Genomic DNA, 15455 nt, shown 5'->3' with positions numbered 1-15455 from the left:
TGTTTATAGTATTCTCTGATGGTAGTTTGTATTTCTGTGGGATTGGTGGTGATACCCCCTTTATCATTTTTTTATTATGTCTATTTGATTCTTCTCTCTTTTCTTCTTTATTAGTCTTGCTAGTGGTCTATCAAGTTTGTTGATCTCTTCAAAAAACCAGCTCCTGGATTCATTGATAAGTGTTTTTTGTGTCTCTATCTCTTTCAGTTCTGAACTTATCTTAGTTATTTCTTGCCTTCTGCTAGCTTTTGAAGGTGTTTGCTCTTGCTTCTCTAGTTCTTTTAACTGTGATGTTAGGGTGTCAATTTTAGATCTTTCCTGCTTTCTCATGTAGGCATTTAGTGCTATAAATTTCCCTCTACACACAGCTCTAAATGTGTCCCAGAGATTCTGGTATGCTGTATCTTTGTTCTCATTGGTTTCAAAGAACATCTTTATTTTTGCCTTCATTTCATTATTTACCCAGTAGTCATTCAGGAGCAAGTTGTTCAGTTTCCATGTAGTTGAGCGGTTTTGAGTGAGTTTCTTTTTATTATTATTATTATTATTATACTTTAAGTTCTAGGGTACATGTGCATAACGTGCAGGTTTGTTACATATGTATACTTGTGCCATGTTGCTGTGCTGCACCCATCAACTCATCAGCACCCATCAACTCGTCATTTACATCAGGTATAACTCCCAATGCAATCCCTCCTTCCTCCCCCCTCCCCATGATAGGCCCCGGTGTGTGATGTTCCCCTTCCCAAGTCCAAGTGATCTCATTGTTCAGTTCCCACCTATGAGTGAGAACATGTGGTCTTTGGTTTTCTGTTCTTGCGATAGTTTGCTGAGAATGATGGTTCCCAGCTGCATCCATGTCCCTACAAAGGACACAAACTCATCCTTTTTTATGGCTGTATAGTATTCCATGGTGTATATGTGCCACATTTTCTTAATCCAGTCTGTCACTGATGAACATTTGGGTTGATTCCAAGTCTTTGCTATTGTGAATAGTGTTGAGTGAGTTTCTTAATCCTGAGTTCTACTTTGATTGCACTGTGGTCTTAGAGACAAGTTTGTTACAATTTCTGTTCTTTTACATTTGCTGAGGAGTGCTTTACTTCCAGCTATGTGGTCCATTTTGGAGTAAGTGCGATGTTGTGCTGAGAAGAATGTATATTGTATTGATTTGGGGTGGAGAGTTCTGTAGACGTCTATTAGGTCCACTTGGTGCAGAGCCGAGTTCAAGTCCTGGATATCCTTGTTAACTTTCTGTCTCGTTGATCTAATGTTGATAGTGAGGTGTTAAAGTCTCCCATTACCATTGTGTGGGAGTCTAAGTATCTTTGTAAGTTTCTAAGGACTTGCTTTATGAATCTGGGTGCTCTCGTATTGGGTGTATATATATTTAGGATAGTTAGCTGTTCTTGCTGAATTGACCTTTTTCGCAAGATGACCAAATAGGAACAGGTCCCATTTACAGCTCCCAGCATGAGTGACGCAGAAGATGGGTGTTTTCTGCATTGCCAAATGAGGAACTGGATTAATCTCCTGGGGCTTGTTGGACAGTGGGTGCGGCCCACGGAGTGTGAGCCAAAGCAGGGTGGGGCATCACCTCACCCGGGAAGTGCAAGGGATTTGGGAATTCCCTTTCCTAGCCAAGGGAAGACGTGACAGACAGTACCTGGAAAATTGGTACACTCCCACCCTAATACTGCACTTTTCCAACAGTCTTAGCAAATGACACACCACGAGATTATATCCCGCACCTGGCTCAGAGTGTCCCACACCCACGGAGCGTCACTCACTGCTAGCACAGTAGTCTGAGATCGAACTGCAAAGTGGCAGCGAAGCTGGGGGAGGGTTGTCTGTCATTGCTGGGGCTTGAGTAGGTAAAGAAAGCGGCCCAGAAGCTTGAACTTGGTGGAGCCCACCACAGCTCAAGGAGGCCTGCCTGCCTCTGTAGACTCCATCTCTAGGGGCAGGGCATAGCTGAACAAAAGGCAGCAGAAACTTCTGCAGACTTAAATTTCCCTGTCTGACAGCTTTGAAGACAGTAGTGGTTCTCCCAGCACAGAGTTTGACATCTGAGAACAGACAGACTGCCTCCTCAGGTGGGTTCCTGACACCTGAGTAGCCTAACTGGGAGACATCCCCCACTAGGGGCAGAATGACACCTCATACAGCCAGGTGCTCCTCTAAAATGAAGCTTCCAGAGAAAGCATCAGGCAGCAATATTTGCTGTTCTGCAGCCTCCGCTGGTGATACCCAGGCAAACAGGGTCTGGAGTGGACCTCCAGCAAACTCCAACAGACCTGCACCTGAGGGGCCTGACTATTAGAAGGAAAACTAACAAACAGAAAGGACATCCACACCAAAACCCCATCTGTACGTCACCATCATCACAGACCAAAAGTGGATAAAATCACAAAGATGGGGAGAAACCAGAGCAGAAAAGCTGAAAATTCTAAAAATCAGAGTGCCTCTTCTCCTCCAGAGGAATGCAGCTCCTCACCAGCAACAGAACAAAGCTGGACAGAGAATGACTTTGATGAGCTGACAAAAGTAGGCTTCAGACGATCAGTAATAACAAACTTCTCCAAACTAAAGGAGAATGTTTGAATCCATCGCAAAGAAGCTAAAAACCTTGAAAAAAGGTTAGATGAATGGCTAACTACAATAAACAGTACAGTGAAGACCTGAAATAACCTGATGGAGCTGAAAACCATGGCACAAGAACTACATGACACATGCACAAGCTTCAGTAGCCAATACATTCAAGTGGAAGAAAGGGTATCAGTGACTGAAAATCAAATAAATTAAATGAAGTTAGAAAAGAAGTTTAGAGAATAAAGAGTAAAAAGAAATGAATAAAGCCTCCAAGAAATGTGGGACTATGGGAAAAGACCAAATCTATGTCTGATTGGTGTACCTGAAAGTGATGGGGAGAATAGAGCCAAGTTGGAAAACACTCTCCAGGATGTTATCCAGGAGAACTTCTCCAACCTAGCAAGGCAGACCAACATTCAAATTCAGGAAATACAGAGAATGCCACAAAGATACTCCTTGAGAAGAGCAACTCCAAGACACATAATTGTCAGATTTGCCAAAGCTGAAATGAAGGAAAAAATGTTAAGGGGAGCCAGAAAGAAAGGTCGGGTCACCCACAAAGGGAAGCCCATCAGACTAACAGCGGATCTCTCAGCAGAAACTCTATAAGCAAGAAGAGAGTGGGGTCCAATATTCCACATTCTTAAACAAAAGAATTTTCAACCCAGAATCTCATATCCAACCAAACTAAGCTTCATGAGTGAAGAAGAAATAAAATCCTTTACAGATAAGCAAATGCTGAGAGATTTTGTCACCACCAGGCCTGTCTTACAAGAGCTCCTGAAGGAAGCACTACACATGGAAAGGAAGAACCAGTACCAGCCACTGCAAAAGCACGCCAAATTGTAAAGACCATCAACACTAGGAAGAAACTACATCAACTAATGAGCAAAATAACCAGCTAATATCATAATGACAGGATCAAATTCACACATAATAATATTAACCTTAAATGTAAATGGGCTAAATGCTCCAATTAAAAGACACAGACTGGCAAATTGGATAAACTCAAGACTCATAAGTGTGCTGTATTCAGTAGACCCATCTCACAGGCAGAGACACACATAGGCTCAAAATAAAGGGATGGAGGAAGATCTACCAAGCAAATGGAAAACAAAAAATAGCAGCAGTTGCAAACCTAGTCTCTGATAAAATAGACTTTAAACCAACAAACATCAAACGAAACAAAGGTTTATCTAATTTTTATAACTAAAATCAACAAAACATGTATATGTGATGCCTGATAGTAACAAAGAGGAGTAATGAGTCGGTGTGGTTTACAGCAATTATAGCATTGTTTCCTGTTTTCAGCAGTTCCTGGATTTGCCAAAATCAAATCTTCTTTTATGCAAATGTTCCAAATGCATCTGAAATGAGTTCACTCAGGTTTACTCAGCAGAAATCTCAAAATTACAAAAATAAGTTCTTTTCCCTCCTTCCTGGCTCACAATCCCTCTTTCTTGAGGAAAATAATTGCTACACCAGTAATCTCGTTAGTTATTGTTCTACAGTGTCTACAGTTTATTACAATCACTTTTCCACCTGTTTTTAGCAGTACGATGTGACGTCTGTAAAATCTATCTCCTTTCACTCTTGGTGAAAACATGCTGTAGAATTAAAGCAAAATTATGCTGTCCCCTGAGCCCCTTATATCTTGAACAGCTCTCCAGTGTTTCTTCTTCCCAATTTGGGGAAGGGAAGTTCTCTTCTATCTTGATTGAACATGACCTTAGATGTGTATTGCAAAATTACCTGTCCCAGATATTTGTGCATCCTTTATTTCTGTGGCTATATTCGAAACAGAATCTTCCTTGTCACTTGTAGCCTGAATGGAATTTGAAACAAAATAATCAATACATAAAGTATAGTTCAGAGACTATACAGTTACTAGTTCAAAATATAAATGAGAGTTTAATTACCTTCAAGGTTGGTTGTTTCTGAGAAGACACTAAAAAGCAAAAGGGACACATAATCACTCATATGTACATAAGATAATGTTATTCATACATTCATGAGGTGTCAGCATCAAGCTGTATCCTCCTACCTGTATTAGTGTAGGATTTGATGTTTTCTACTTTAGAAATACACTGAAGAAAAGGAATACAGGCTTCACGAAATATACCCTTACAATTTCAAACATGGTATGATTAGTCATATGTCTAAAACTAAAATAAAACCATGTCTATATCAATATGGATATGGCGAGTGATGAGGAGAAATGTGATGTAAAATCAGAGCAGCAATTCATACACCTGAGAAACAATGTCAAAGCAGGTGGTACATGATCCTGCATGTCTTTCAGGCAACAAAGCAGAAGGATTTACACCATTATACTACAAACATTCATCATGCTCTTTAACTTGCCTGATAACTGAGAACTTACACAATTACAATGACACTTTAGTTGAATGGACATTTCACGTCTTTTAAGTTGGAAGTGTCCTAAATTGATCAGCGTGGATATATGTTTCTGGAATCTGAGTAAATAATATTCATTATTTCTCACACCCATGTGGTGTAATAATTCCCCTAAGTTTCTTGTATTCCCTAGTTTAGCCTTCCAAACATTTCTTCACCCACTCATGGCAACAAAGTATAATATATAAACCTCAATAAAGAACATAATCAATTATTAATTTTGACATACTTCTACTAAATAAAACTCCTACAAGCATTGGATAGCAGCAAGCTTTTCCATTCAGAAATCACACCAACATTCATTGAAAATGACCATTTTAAGGGTCAGTTGATGAATTCAACATATTTTTGTTTCTAAAATAGTCTTGCTAGGAGTATCATGCTCTTCTCTAAAGAATATTCATTAAATAGCGATTTTATCCAAGAGTTACCTCTTTGATCAAAGAAGCCAAGGTATTCATATTCAAGCATATCTCATTTTTATAACTAAAATCAATGAAACATGTAAGTCTGATGCCTAATAGTAACAAAGGGGAGTAACTAGTCATTGTGGTTTATCCTAATTCTAGCATTCTTTCCTGCATCCTGTAGTTCCAGGAGCTGTGAAATCAAATCTCCTTTCTGCAAATATGCTACATGCATCTGAAGTGAATTCACTCAGGTTTCCTCAGCAGAAATCCCAAAATTACATAAATAACTTCTTCTTTTCCCTCCTTCCTGCCTCACAGTCCCTCTTCCTTGGGGAAACTAATTGCTACATCAGTGGTCTCGTTACTTCTCGTTCTAGTGTCCACGAGTTATTACGATCACTTTTCTGTCTTGTCTTTAACAGTACGGTGTGATGTCTGTAAAATCTATACTTCATTTCTTTCTCCTTCCACCCTTGGTGAAAATATGCTGCAGAATTAAAGCAAAATTATCTGTCCCCTGAGTCCCTTATGTCTTGCCCTGCTCTCCAATGTTTCTTCTTCCCAGTTTCAATGTGTGGAAGTCTATAATCTTATTGTGAAGATCATGTCCAAGACCAACAGCATCGGTGTCACCCAAGAACTTATTACATATGAAGAATCTCAGGCCTGCTGAATCAGAATGTGCAGCTTGGATGAGTCTCCTGTTGATTTATTTGGGGAAGAGACGTTCTTTTCTATCTGGACTGAACATGACATTAAATGTGTTTTGCAGAATTACCTGTCCCAGATTGTTGTCCATCCTTTATTTCTGTGGCTATATTTGAAACAGAATCTTTCTCGTCACTTGTAACCTGAACGGAATTTGAAATAAAATAATCAATAAATAAAGTATGTTTCATAGACTCTGCATTTACTAGTTCAAAATATAAATGAAAATTTAATTACCTTCAAGACTGGTTGTTTCCGAGAAGACACTGAAAAACAAAAGGGATACATAATCACTCGTATGTAAATATGATAAATTATCCATACATTCATGCAGTGTTAGCATCAAGCCGTATCCTCCTGCCTGCATTAGTGTAGGCTTTGATGTTTGCTACTTTGTGTCTGGGGACTGGAACATGACAGAAATGCACTGACAAAAGGGAACACAGGCTTCATGAAATATACCCTTACAATTGCAAACATGTATGATTTGTCATTTGTCTAAAACTAAAATAAAATCGTGTCAATATCGATGTGGATATGCCGAGTGATGAGGACAAATGTGACCTAAATCAGTGAAGCAACTCATACACCTGAGAATCAATGTCAAAGCAGGTGGTACACGATCCCTCATGTCTTTCATGCAGGAAATCAGAAGGATTTACATAATTATACTACAAACATTCATCACGCTCTTTAACTCGTCCGATAACTGGGAAGGCACACAATTACAATCACACTTCACGTCTCTTCAGTGGAAGTGTCCTAAATTGATCAGCTTGGATATATGTGTCCTGAAATTAGTAGATAATACTCGTTATTTCTCACACCCATGTGGTGTAATAATTTGCCTGAGTTTCTCGTATCTGCTAGTTTAGCCTTCCGAAAATTTCTTCATCCACTCATGGCAACAAAGCATAATATATTAGCCTCAATAAAAATATCATCAATTATCAATTTTGACATACTTCTACAAAGTAAAACTGAAACAAGCATTAGACATTAGTAAGTTTTACATTCAGAAATCACTCTAATATTCATTGAAAATGACCATTTTAGGAGTTAATTAGAATTCAACATAATTTTTGTTTCTAAAATAGTCTTCTTAAGAGTATCATACTATTCTCTAAAGAAGTTTCATTAAATAGCTATTTTATCCAAGAGTTAGCTCCTTGAACAAGGAAGGCAATGTATTCATACTCAAATTTATCTCATTTTTTATAACTAAAATCAACAAAACATGTATCTCTCATGACTAATAGTAACAAAGAGGAGTAATGAGTCACTGTGGTTTATCCCAATTGTAGCACTGTTTCCTGCTTCCTGTAGCTCACGGATCAGCCAAAATCAAATCTTCTTTTATGCAAATATTCCAAATGCATCTGAAATGAGTTCACTCAGGTTTCCTCAGCAGAAAACCCAAAATTACATAAATACCTTCTTCTTTTCCATCCTTCCTGCCTCACAATCCCTCTTCTTCGAGGAAAATAATTGATACATCAGTGGTCACATTAGTTCTCATTTTACAGTGTTTATGGAGTTATTAGGATCAGTTTTCCCTCTGTTTATAAGAATACGATATGATGCCTATAATATCTAACACTTCAGCTCATTCTCCTTCTCCTCTTGATGGAAACATGCTGTAAAATTAAAGCAAAATTATGCTGTTCCCTGAGCCTGGTATGTGTCGAACTGCTCTCCAATGGTTCTTCTTTCCAATTTCAATGTAGAGAAGTCTATAATCTTACTATTCAGATCATGGCCAACGACCAGCAGCATCAGGGTCACCTGAGAACTCACTACAAATGAAGAATCTCAGACGTGCTGAATCAGAACATGCAGCTTAGATGAACTCCTCACTGATTTATTCTGGGAAGGGAAGTTCTCTTCTACCTTGATTGAACATGATATTAGATGTGTTTTGCAAAATTACCTGTCCCAGATGTTGGTCCCTCCTCTATTTCTGTGGCTATATTCGAAACAGAATCATTCTTTTCACTTGTAGCCTGAATGGGATTTGAAACACAATAATCAATACATAAAGTAGGTTTCATAGACTATACAGTTAATAGTTCAAGTTTAATTACCTTCAAGGCTGGTTGTTTCTCAGAAGGCACTGAAAAGCAAAAGGGATACATAATCAATCATATGTAAATATGATAATGTTATCCATATATTCATGCATGGATAGCATATTAGCATCAAGTTGTATCCTCCTGCCTGTATTAGTGTAGGCTTTGATATTTTCTACTTTGTGTATGGAGACTGGAACATGACAGAAATACACTGAAGAAAATAGGAATACAGGCTTCAAGAAATATACACTGACAATTTCAAACGTGATATGACTTATCATATGTCTAAAACTAAAATAAAACCATGTCAATATCAATGTGGATATGCTGAGTGATAAGGACAAATGTGATCTAAAATCAGAGAGCAACTCATACACATGGGAATCAATGTCAAAGCAGGTGGTACATGCACCCACATGTCTTTCAATGCAGGATATCAGAATGATTTAGACCATTTTACTGCAAACATTCATCATGCTCTTTAACTTGATCGATAACTGAGAAAGTACACAATTATAGTGACACTTCATGTGAAGGTACACTTCACGTCTCTTCAGTGGAAATGTCCTAACTTGTTCAGCTTGGATATATGTTTGGTCAGTCCTAGTAGATAATATTCATTATTTCTCAGATCCACGTAGTGTAATAATTTGCCTACATTTCTTGTGTTCTCTAGTTTAGCCTTCCAAAAGTTTCTTCATTTACTCCTGGCAACAAAGTATAGTACACGAATCTCAATAAAAAATATCATCAATTATCAATTTTGACATACATATCCAAAATAAAACTGCTACAAGCATTAGATATTAATAAGCTTTTAATTCAGAAATCACTCCAAAATTCATTAACAATGACCATTTTAGGAGTCAATTAATGAATTCAACATTATTTTTCCTTTCAAAATAGTCTTGTTTGGAGAATCATGATGATCTCCAAAGAATTTTCATTTAATAGCCATTTTATTCAAAAGTGAGCTTTTTGAACAATGAAGCCAATGTGTTCATATTCAAGTTTATCTTTTTTATAACTGAAATCAACAAAACACATTTCTCTGATGCCCAATAGTAACAAAGAGGAGTAATGAGTCAGTGTGGTTTTTCCCAATTCTCTCATTGTTTCCTGCTTCCAATAGTTTCTGGAGCAGCCACAATCAAATCTTCTTTTATGCAAATATTCCAAATGCATCTGAAGTGAGTTCACTCAGATTTCCTTAGCAGAAACACCAAAATTACATAAATAACATCTTCTTTTTCCTTCTTCCTGCCTCACAATCCCTCTTCCTTGAGGAAAATAATTGCTACATCTGTGGTATCATTAGCTGTCCTTCTACAGTGTGTATGGGTTATTACAATCACTTCTTCCCTCTGCTTTTCGCAATACGGTTTGACGTCTATAATATTTATTACTTCATCTCTTTCTTATTCCCCTCTTGATGAAAACATGCTGTAGAATTAAAGCAAAATTAAGTTGTCCCCTCAGCCTGTTATGTCTTGAACTGCTCTCCAATAGTACTTCTTCCCAATTTCAATATAGGGAAGTCTATAATCTTGCTACTCAGATCATGGCCAAGCATCAGCAGCAACTGCAGCACCTGAGTACTTATTTCAAGTGCACAATCTCAGAAGTGCTGAATTGGAACGTGCAGCTTCAAGGGGCCACCCCCCCAACTAATTCATTCGGGGAAGAGACATTCTCTTCTATCTTGAGTGAACATGACATCGAACATGTATTGCTAAATTACCTGTCCCAGATTTTTGCCCATCCTTTATTTCTGTGGCGATATTCAAAATAGAATCATCCTGGTCACTTGTAACCTAAATGGTATTTGAAACAAAATTATCAATACATAAAGTATGTTTAATAGACTGTACAAATATAATAGTTCAAAATATAAATGAGAGTTTAGTTACCTTACAGGCTGGTTGTTTCTCAGAAGACACTGAAAAGCAAAAGGGATACAGAGTCAATCATATGTAAATATGATAATATAATCCATACACTCATCCTGTGTTAGCTTCAAGCTGTATCCTCCTGCCTGTAATAGTGTAGGCTTTGATGTTTTATACTTTGTTTCTTGGGACTAAATGTGAAGGAAATACACTGAAGAAAATAGGAATACAGGCTTCAAGAAATATACTCTGACAATTTCAAACGTAATATGACTTGTCGTATGTCTAAAACTAAAATAAAACCATGTCAATATCAATGTGGATATGCTGAATGATGAGGACAAATGTGATCTAAAATCAGAGAGCAACTCATACACATGGGAATCAATGTCAAAGCAGGTGGTACATGTGCCCACATGTCTTTCATGCAAGATATCAGAATGATTTAGACCATTTTACTGCAAACATTCATCATGCTCTTTAACTTGATCGATAACTGAGAAGGTACACAATTACAATGACACTTTAGTTGAATGTACACTTCACGTCTCTTCAGTGGAAATGTCCTAACTTAATCAGCTTGGATATATGTTTGATGAATTCTAGTATGTAATATTCATTATTTCTCACACCCATATGGTGTAATAATGTGCCTACATCTCTTGTATCTTCTAGTTTAGCTTCTGAAAGTTTCTTCATCCACTCATGACAACAAGGTATAATAAATAAACCTCATCAAAAAGTATAATAAATTACCAAATTTAACATACTTATACAAAATAAAGTTGCTACGAGCATTAGATATGAATAAACTTTTACATTTGGAAATCACTCCAATATTCACTGAAAATAAACATTTGGGAGTCAAGTAATGAATTCAACATTATTTTCATTTCCAAAATAGTCTGGTTGAAGTCTCATGTTATTCTCTAGAGAATTTTTATTAAATAGCTATTTTATCCAATAGTTAGCTTCTTGAAAAACAAAGCCAACGTATGCATATTCACGTTTATCTCATTTGAATAACTAATATCAACAAAACATATACCTCTGATGCCCAGTAGTAACAAGGAGGAGTAATGAGTCACTGTGGTTTATCCCAATTCCATCATTCTTTCCTGCTTCCAGTAGTTCCTGGAGCAGCCAAAATCAAATCATCCTTTACGCAAATATTCTAAATGCATCTGAAGTGAGTCCACTTAATCTTAGAGTCATAATTTAAAAAATCATTTTCTTTATACTCATGAAGGCTCCTGATATTTTTACATATCCTGGATTCAGCAGTTTGGCCTTCTCCCTGTCTCTTCGTCCACTTTTGCCAAAACATACACATCAATGAAATAATGTGTAGATTTTCATAGATTCTTATGAAAATAAACTAAACAAAGTTTCTAAATCACTAGAGACTTCTTTTCTTATAAATAACCAACCAATATGACATAATGCATATATATATGTGTCATGATTGCCATGATTATTGGCAGTTATCCATTTAATACTCTAAAAATGTATTCTTTGATTCCTTTTTTCTAAATCTAGTTTTATATGATATACTATAGGGGTCTCTCAGGTTCTTTTATGAAATAACTACTCAGCAAACACAGCTTCCTAATAAGAAACAAACAAAAAAAAAACACATTTTTTCCAGATTAAACTGCATCCCAATATGCTAACTGATGTGAACGAAGCACATATCATTGATATGCAAAACTTCTACGGAGAAGAAATGGGACCCTGTGGGTCACCCTCATCCTTCTAACTTCTGCTTTCAATTAAGTGACTTCCCACCAGTCTCCTCATCAGAAACCTCCATTCTACCTAGCTAGCTGCTTTCTTTGTTTACTCCTGCCCAATTTGACATACACTCCTTTTCATTCATAAATCTAATGTCCATATTGGTGGACTTCATTCTTTGACCTCCACATTCGTTTCTTCATTATTCTCACCACCACTGCATTGTGACATCTGTACAATCCCATACTGACACACAGGAAGATAAGATTTTACTTTATTAAAATGTTAAATGTGTTAGACACTTGACTAACATGTACAAATTCCTTTTTCACAAAAGCAGTCCCATGACCTCCTCTCTCCCATAGACACTCTTGTTTCACAGCTGTTCTTCACTCACATTGGTTTGAGTATCTATCACCTCTCATTTTGTCTCTATGTTTTCACTTCATATTATGAGTTATTATCATAGGCTCAGGAGCCTATCTTACCTATTTTCCTCTCCAGGAGACAGTACTGAGCAGTAAATTAGAATCTTTCAAGATATGAACACTTTTATGTACACAACACTTTGTAGAGCTATTTTATGTTTAACTACCCATAACGCCACTATGTCTATGCTTTCCAGAGAAACAAGCTCTGAAATTTTATTGAATATAAACTATTCAAAAACTTCTTTAACTACAATGACACTGTCTCTCCTTGATGCACCAAAATCTTCAGAAATAACATGTGAAGACTTGAAAACATGTCAGTAATTGACATGAAAAATGAAGTGTTGACATAATTTTTTGAAGGTATAAATAACACAAGCTGAGATCCTTACTAGATTCAAGAAGAGCAAAGTACATTAGACGGGAAATAAATATGGAACAGGAATATTTTCATTTGTAATGAAAATTATTCTATTTACAGTTTTCAGGAGAGAAAAAAATACACACACACACACACACACACACACATTCACACACAAAAACCAGAGCAATACACTTTTACAGGGTGTTTCTTCATTAAGAGCCTGTCATTTGACATCCGGGAACACTCTATAGGGATCAACAAAGGGGTTCTAAATTGTGACCTGAGTAGTTTTGAGTTTAACATTCATGAAGGGGAGCCGAGAGGACAAGTAACACTTTGTTGGCTATTTCTACTCCTTACTGTCATTCTCTGAAAAGCACACACTGAATTTTCTCAGGGTTATGACATGTCAAAAAGACATGCTTTAAGGGGGAAACAGGTGCAATCAACACAGCCATGGGAGAGATACAGTTATGCTTGCTAGGATTTCCATTATTTCTGCTTCATTTCTAATATAGTACAAATCAATAAAAGCAACCACGTAAGCACATCTATGTTGGTATGTCATCATATTTAAGTCTACATGATATCAGCATGAAGAGAGCATAATGTGCTGTAGTCATCACATGGCATATCATGAGATCATACAATAAATCAAGAAATACGTCACTGGGTCAATGTATGTAGATCTGAAATATATATCACTGATTTTACAAAGACCAAGTTGCAGTCATTATGTGCACTGCCTGAACTTTTCTACAAGTTTTTAATACACAAAATCAAGTTCTACATGTTATCTATGAACGTGCACACATGTGGCAAGAGGTTTTTAAAGTGCATTTGGGGGGGGGCGGAGCAAGATGGCCGAATAGGAGCAGCTCCAGTCTCCAACTCCCAGCGCGAGCAACACAGAAGACCGGTGATTTCTGCATTTTCAACTGAGGTACTGGGTTCATCTCACTGGGGAGTGCCGGACGATCGGTGCTGGTCAGCTGCTGCAGCCCGACCAGCGAGAGCTGAAGCAGGGCGAGGCATTGCCTCACCTGGGAAGCGCAAGGGGGAAGGGAGTCCCTTTTCCCAGCCAGGGGAACTGAGACACACAACACCTGGAAAATCGGGTAACTCCCACCCCAATACTGCGCTTTAGGAAACAGGCACACCAGGAGATCATATCCCACACCTGGCCGGGAGGGTCCCACACCCACGGAGCCTCCCTCATTGCTAGCACAGCAGTCTGTGATCTACCGGCAAGGCAGCAGCAAGGCTGGGGGAGGGGCGCCCGCCATTGCTGAGGCTTAAGTAGGTAAACAAAGCTGCTGGGAAGCTCGAACTGGGTGGAGCTCACAGCAGCTCAAGGAAACCTGCCTGTCTCTGTAGACTCCACCTCTGGGGACAGGGCACAGTAAACTAAGACACACAGACACCTCTGCACAGACGCAAACGACTCTGTCTGACAGCTTTGAAGAGAGCAGTGGATCTCCCAACACGGAGGTTGAGATCTGAGAAGGGACAGACTCCCTGCTCAAGTGGGTCCCTGACCCCTGAGTAGCCTAACTGGGAGACATCCCCCACTAGGGGCAGTCTGACACCCCACACCTCACAGGGAGGAGTACACCCCTGAGAGGAAGCTTCCAAAGCAAGAATCAGACAGGTACACTCGCTGTTCAGAAATATTCTATCTTCTGCAGCCTCTGCTGCTGATACCCAGGCAAACAGGGTCTGGAGTGGACCTCAAGCAATCTCCAACAGACCTACAGCTGAGGGTCCTGACTGTTAGAAGGAAAACTATCAAACAGGAAGGACACCTACACCAAAACCCCATCAGTACATCACCATCATCAAAGACCAGAGGCAGATAAAACCACAAAGATGGGGAAAAAGCAGGGCAGAAAAGCTGGAAATTCAAAAAATAAGAGCGCATCTCCCCCGGCAAAGGAGCGCAGCTCATCGCCAGCAACGGATCAAAGCTGGACGGAGAATGACTTTGACGAGATGAGAGAAGAAGGCTTCAGTCCATCAAATTTCTCAGAGCTAAAGGAGGAATTACGTACCCAGCGCAAAGAAACTAAAAATCTTGAAAAAAAAGTGGAAGAATTGATGGCTAGAGTAATTAATGCAGAGAAGGTCCTAAACGAAATGAAAGAGATGAAAACCATGACACGAGAAATACGTGACAAATGCACAAGCTTCAGTAACCGACTCGATCAACTGGAAGAAAGAGTATCAGCGATTGAGGATCAAATGAATGAAATGAAGCGAGAAGAGAAACCAAAAGAAAAAAGAAGAAAAAGAAATGAACAAAGCCTGCAAGAAGTATGGGATTATGTAAAAAGACCAAATCTACGTCTGATTGGGGTGCCTGAAAGTGAGGGGGAAAATGGAACCAAGTTGGAAAACACTCTTCAGGATATCATCCAGGAGAACTTCCCCAACCTAGTAGGGCAGGCCAACATTCAAATCCAGGAAATACAGAGAACGCCACAAAGATACTCCTCGAGAAGAGCAACTCCAAGACACATAATTGCCAGATTCACCAAAGTTGAAATGAAGGAAAAAATCTTAAGGGCAGCCAGAGAGAAAGGTCGGGTTACCCACAAAGGGAAGCCCATCAGACTAACAGCAGATCTCTCAGCAGAAACTCTACAAGCCAGAAGAGAGTGGGGGCCAATATTCAACATTCTTAAAGAAAAGAATTTTAAACCCAGAATTTCATATCCAGCCAAACTAAGTTTCATAAGTGAAGGAGAAATAAAATCCTTTACAGATAAGCAAATGCTTAGAGATTTTGTCACCACTAGGCCTGCCTTACAAGAGACCCTGAAGGAAGCACTAAACAT

The 15455-nt window shown here is 38.5% G+C and overlaps 1 protein-coding gene across 1 annotated transcript in view; it reads right to left on the bottom strand.

Moving 5' to 3' along the window:
- LOC123566740 (ankyrin repeat domain-containing protein 36C-like) overlaps window positions 1–15455 on the bottom strand; it is a 169638-nt gene that overhangs the window by 90407 nt on the left and 63776 nt on the right. The window contains exons 22-29 of the mRNA XM_065526823.1: window positions 10111–10139; window positions 9942–10014; window positions 8213–8241; window positions 8059–8131; window positions 6366–6394; window positions 6199–6271; window positions 4512–4540; window positions 4345–4417 (exon numbers count right to left, since the gene is read on the bottom strand). Of these exons, the coding sequence (XP_065382895.1) occupies window positions 4345–4417; window positions 4512–4540; window positions 6199–6271; window positions 6366–6394; window positions 8059–8131; window positions 8213–8241; window positions 9942–10014; window positions 10111–10139 (408 nt within the window). The remainder of the gene's footprint in view (window positions 1–4344; window positions 4418–4511; window positions 4541–6198; window positions 6272–6365; window positions 6395–8058; window positions 8132–8212; window positions 8242–9941; window positions 10015–10110; window positions 10140–15455) is intronic.

The sequence above is a fragment of the Macaca fascicularis genome, chromosome 13, assembly GCF_037993035.2.
Source record: "Macaca fascicularis isolate 582-1 chromosome 13, T2T-MFA8v1.1".
NCBI classification, from domain to species: Eukaryota; Metazoa; Chordata; class Mammalia; order Primates; family Cercopithecidae; genus Macaca; species Macaca fascicularis.
The sequence above is the reverse complement of the archived record's forward strand: the minus strand, read 5'-3'. Positions and strand labels throughout refer to the sequence as shown.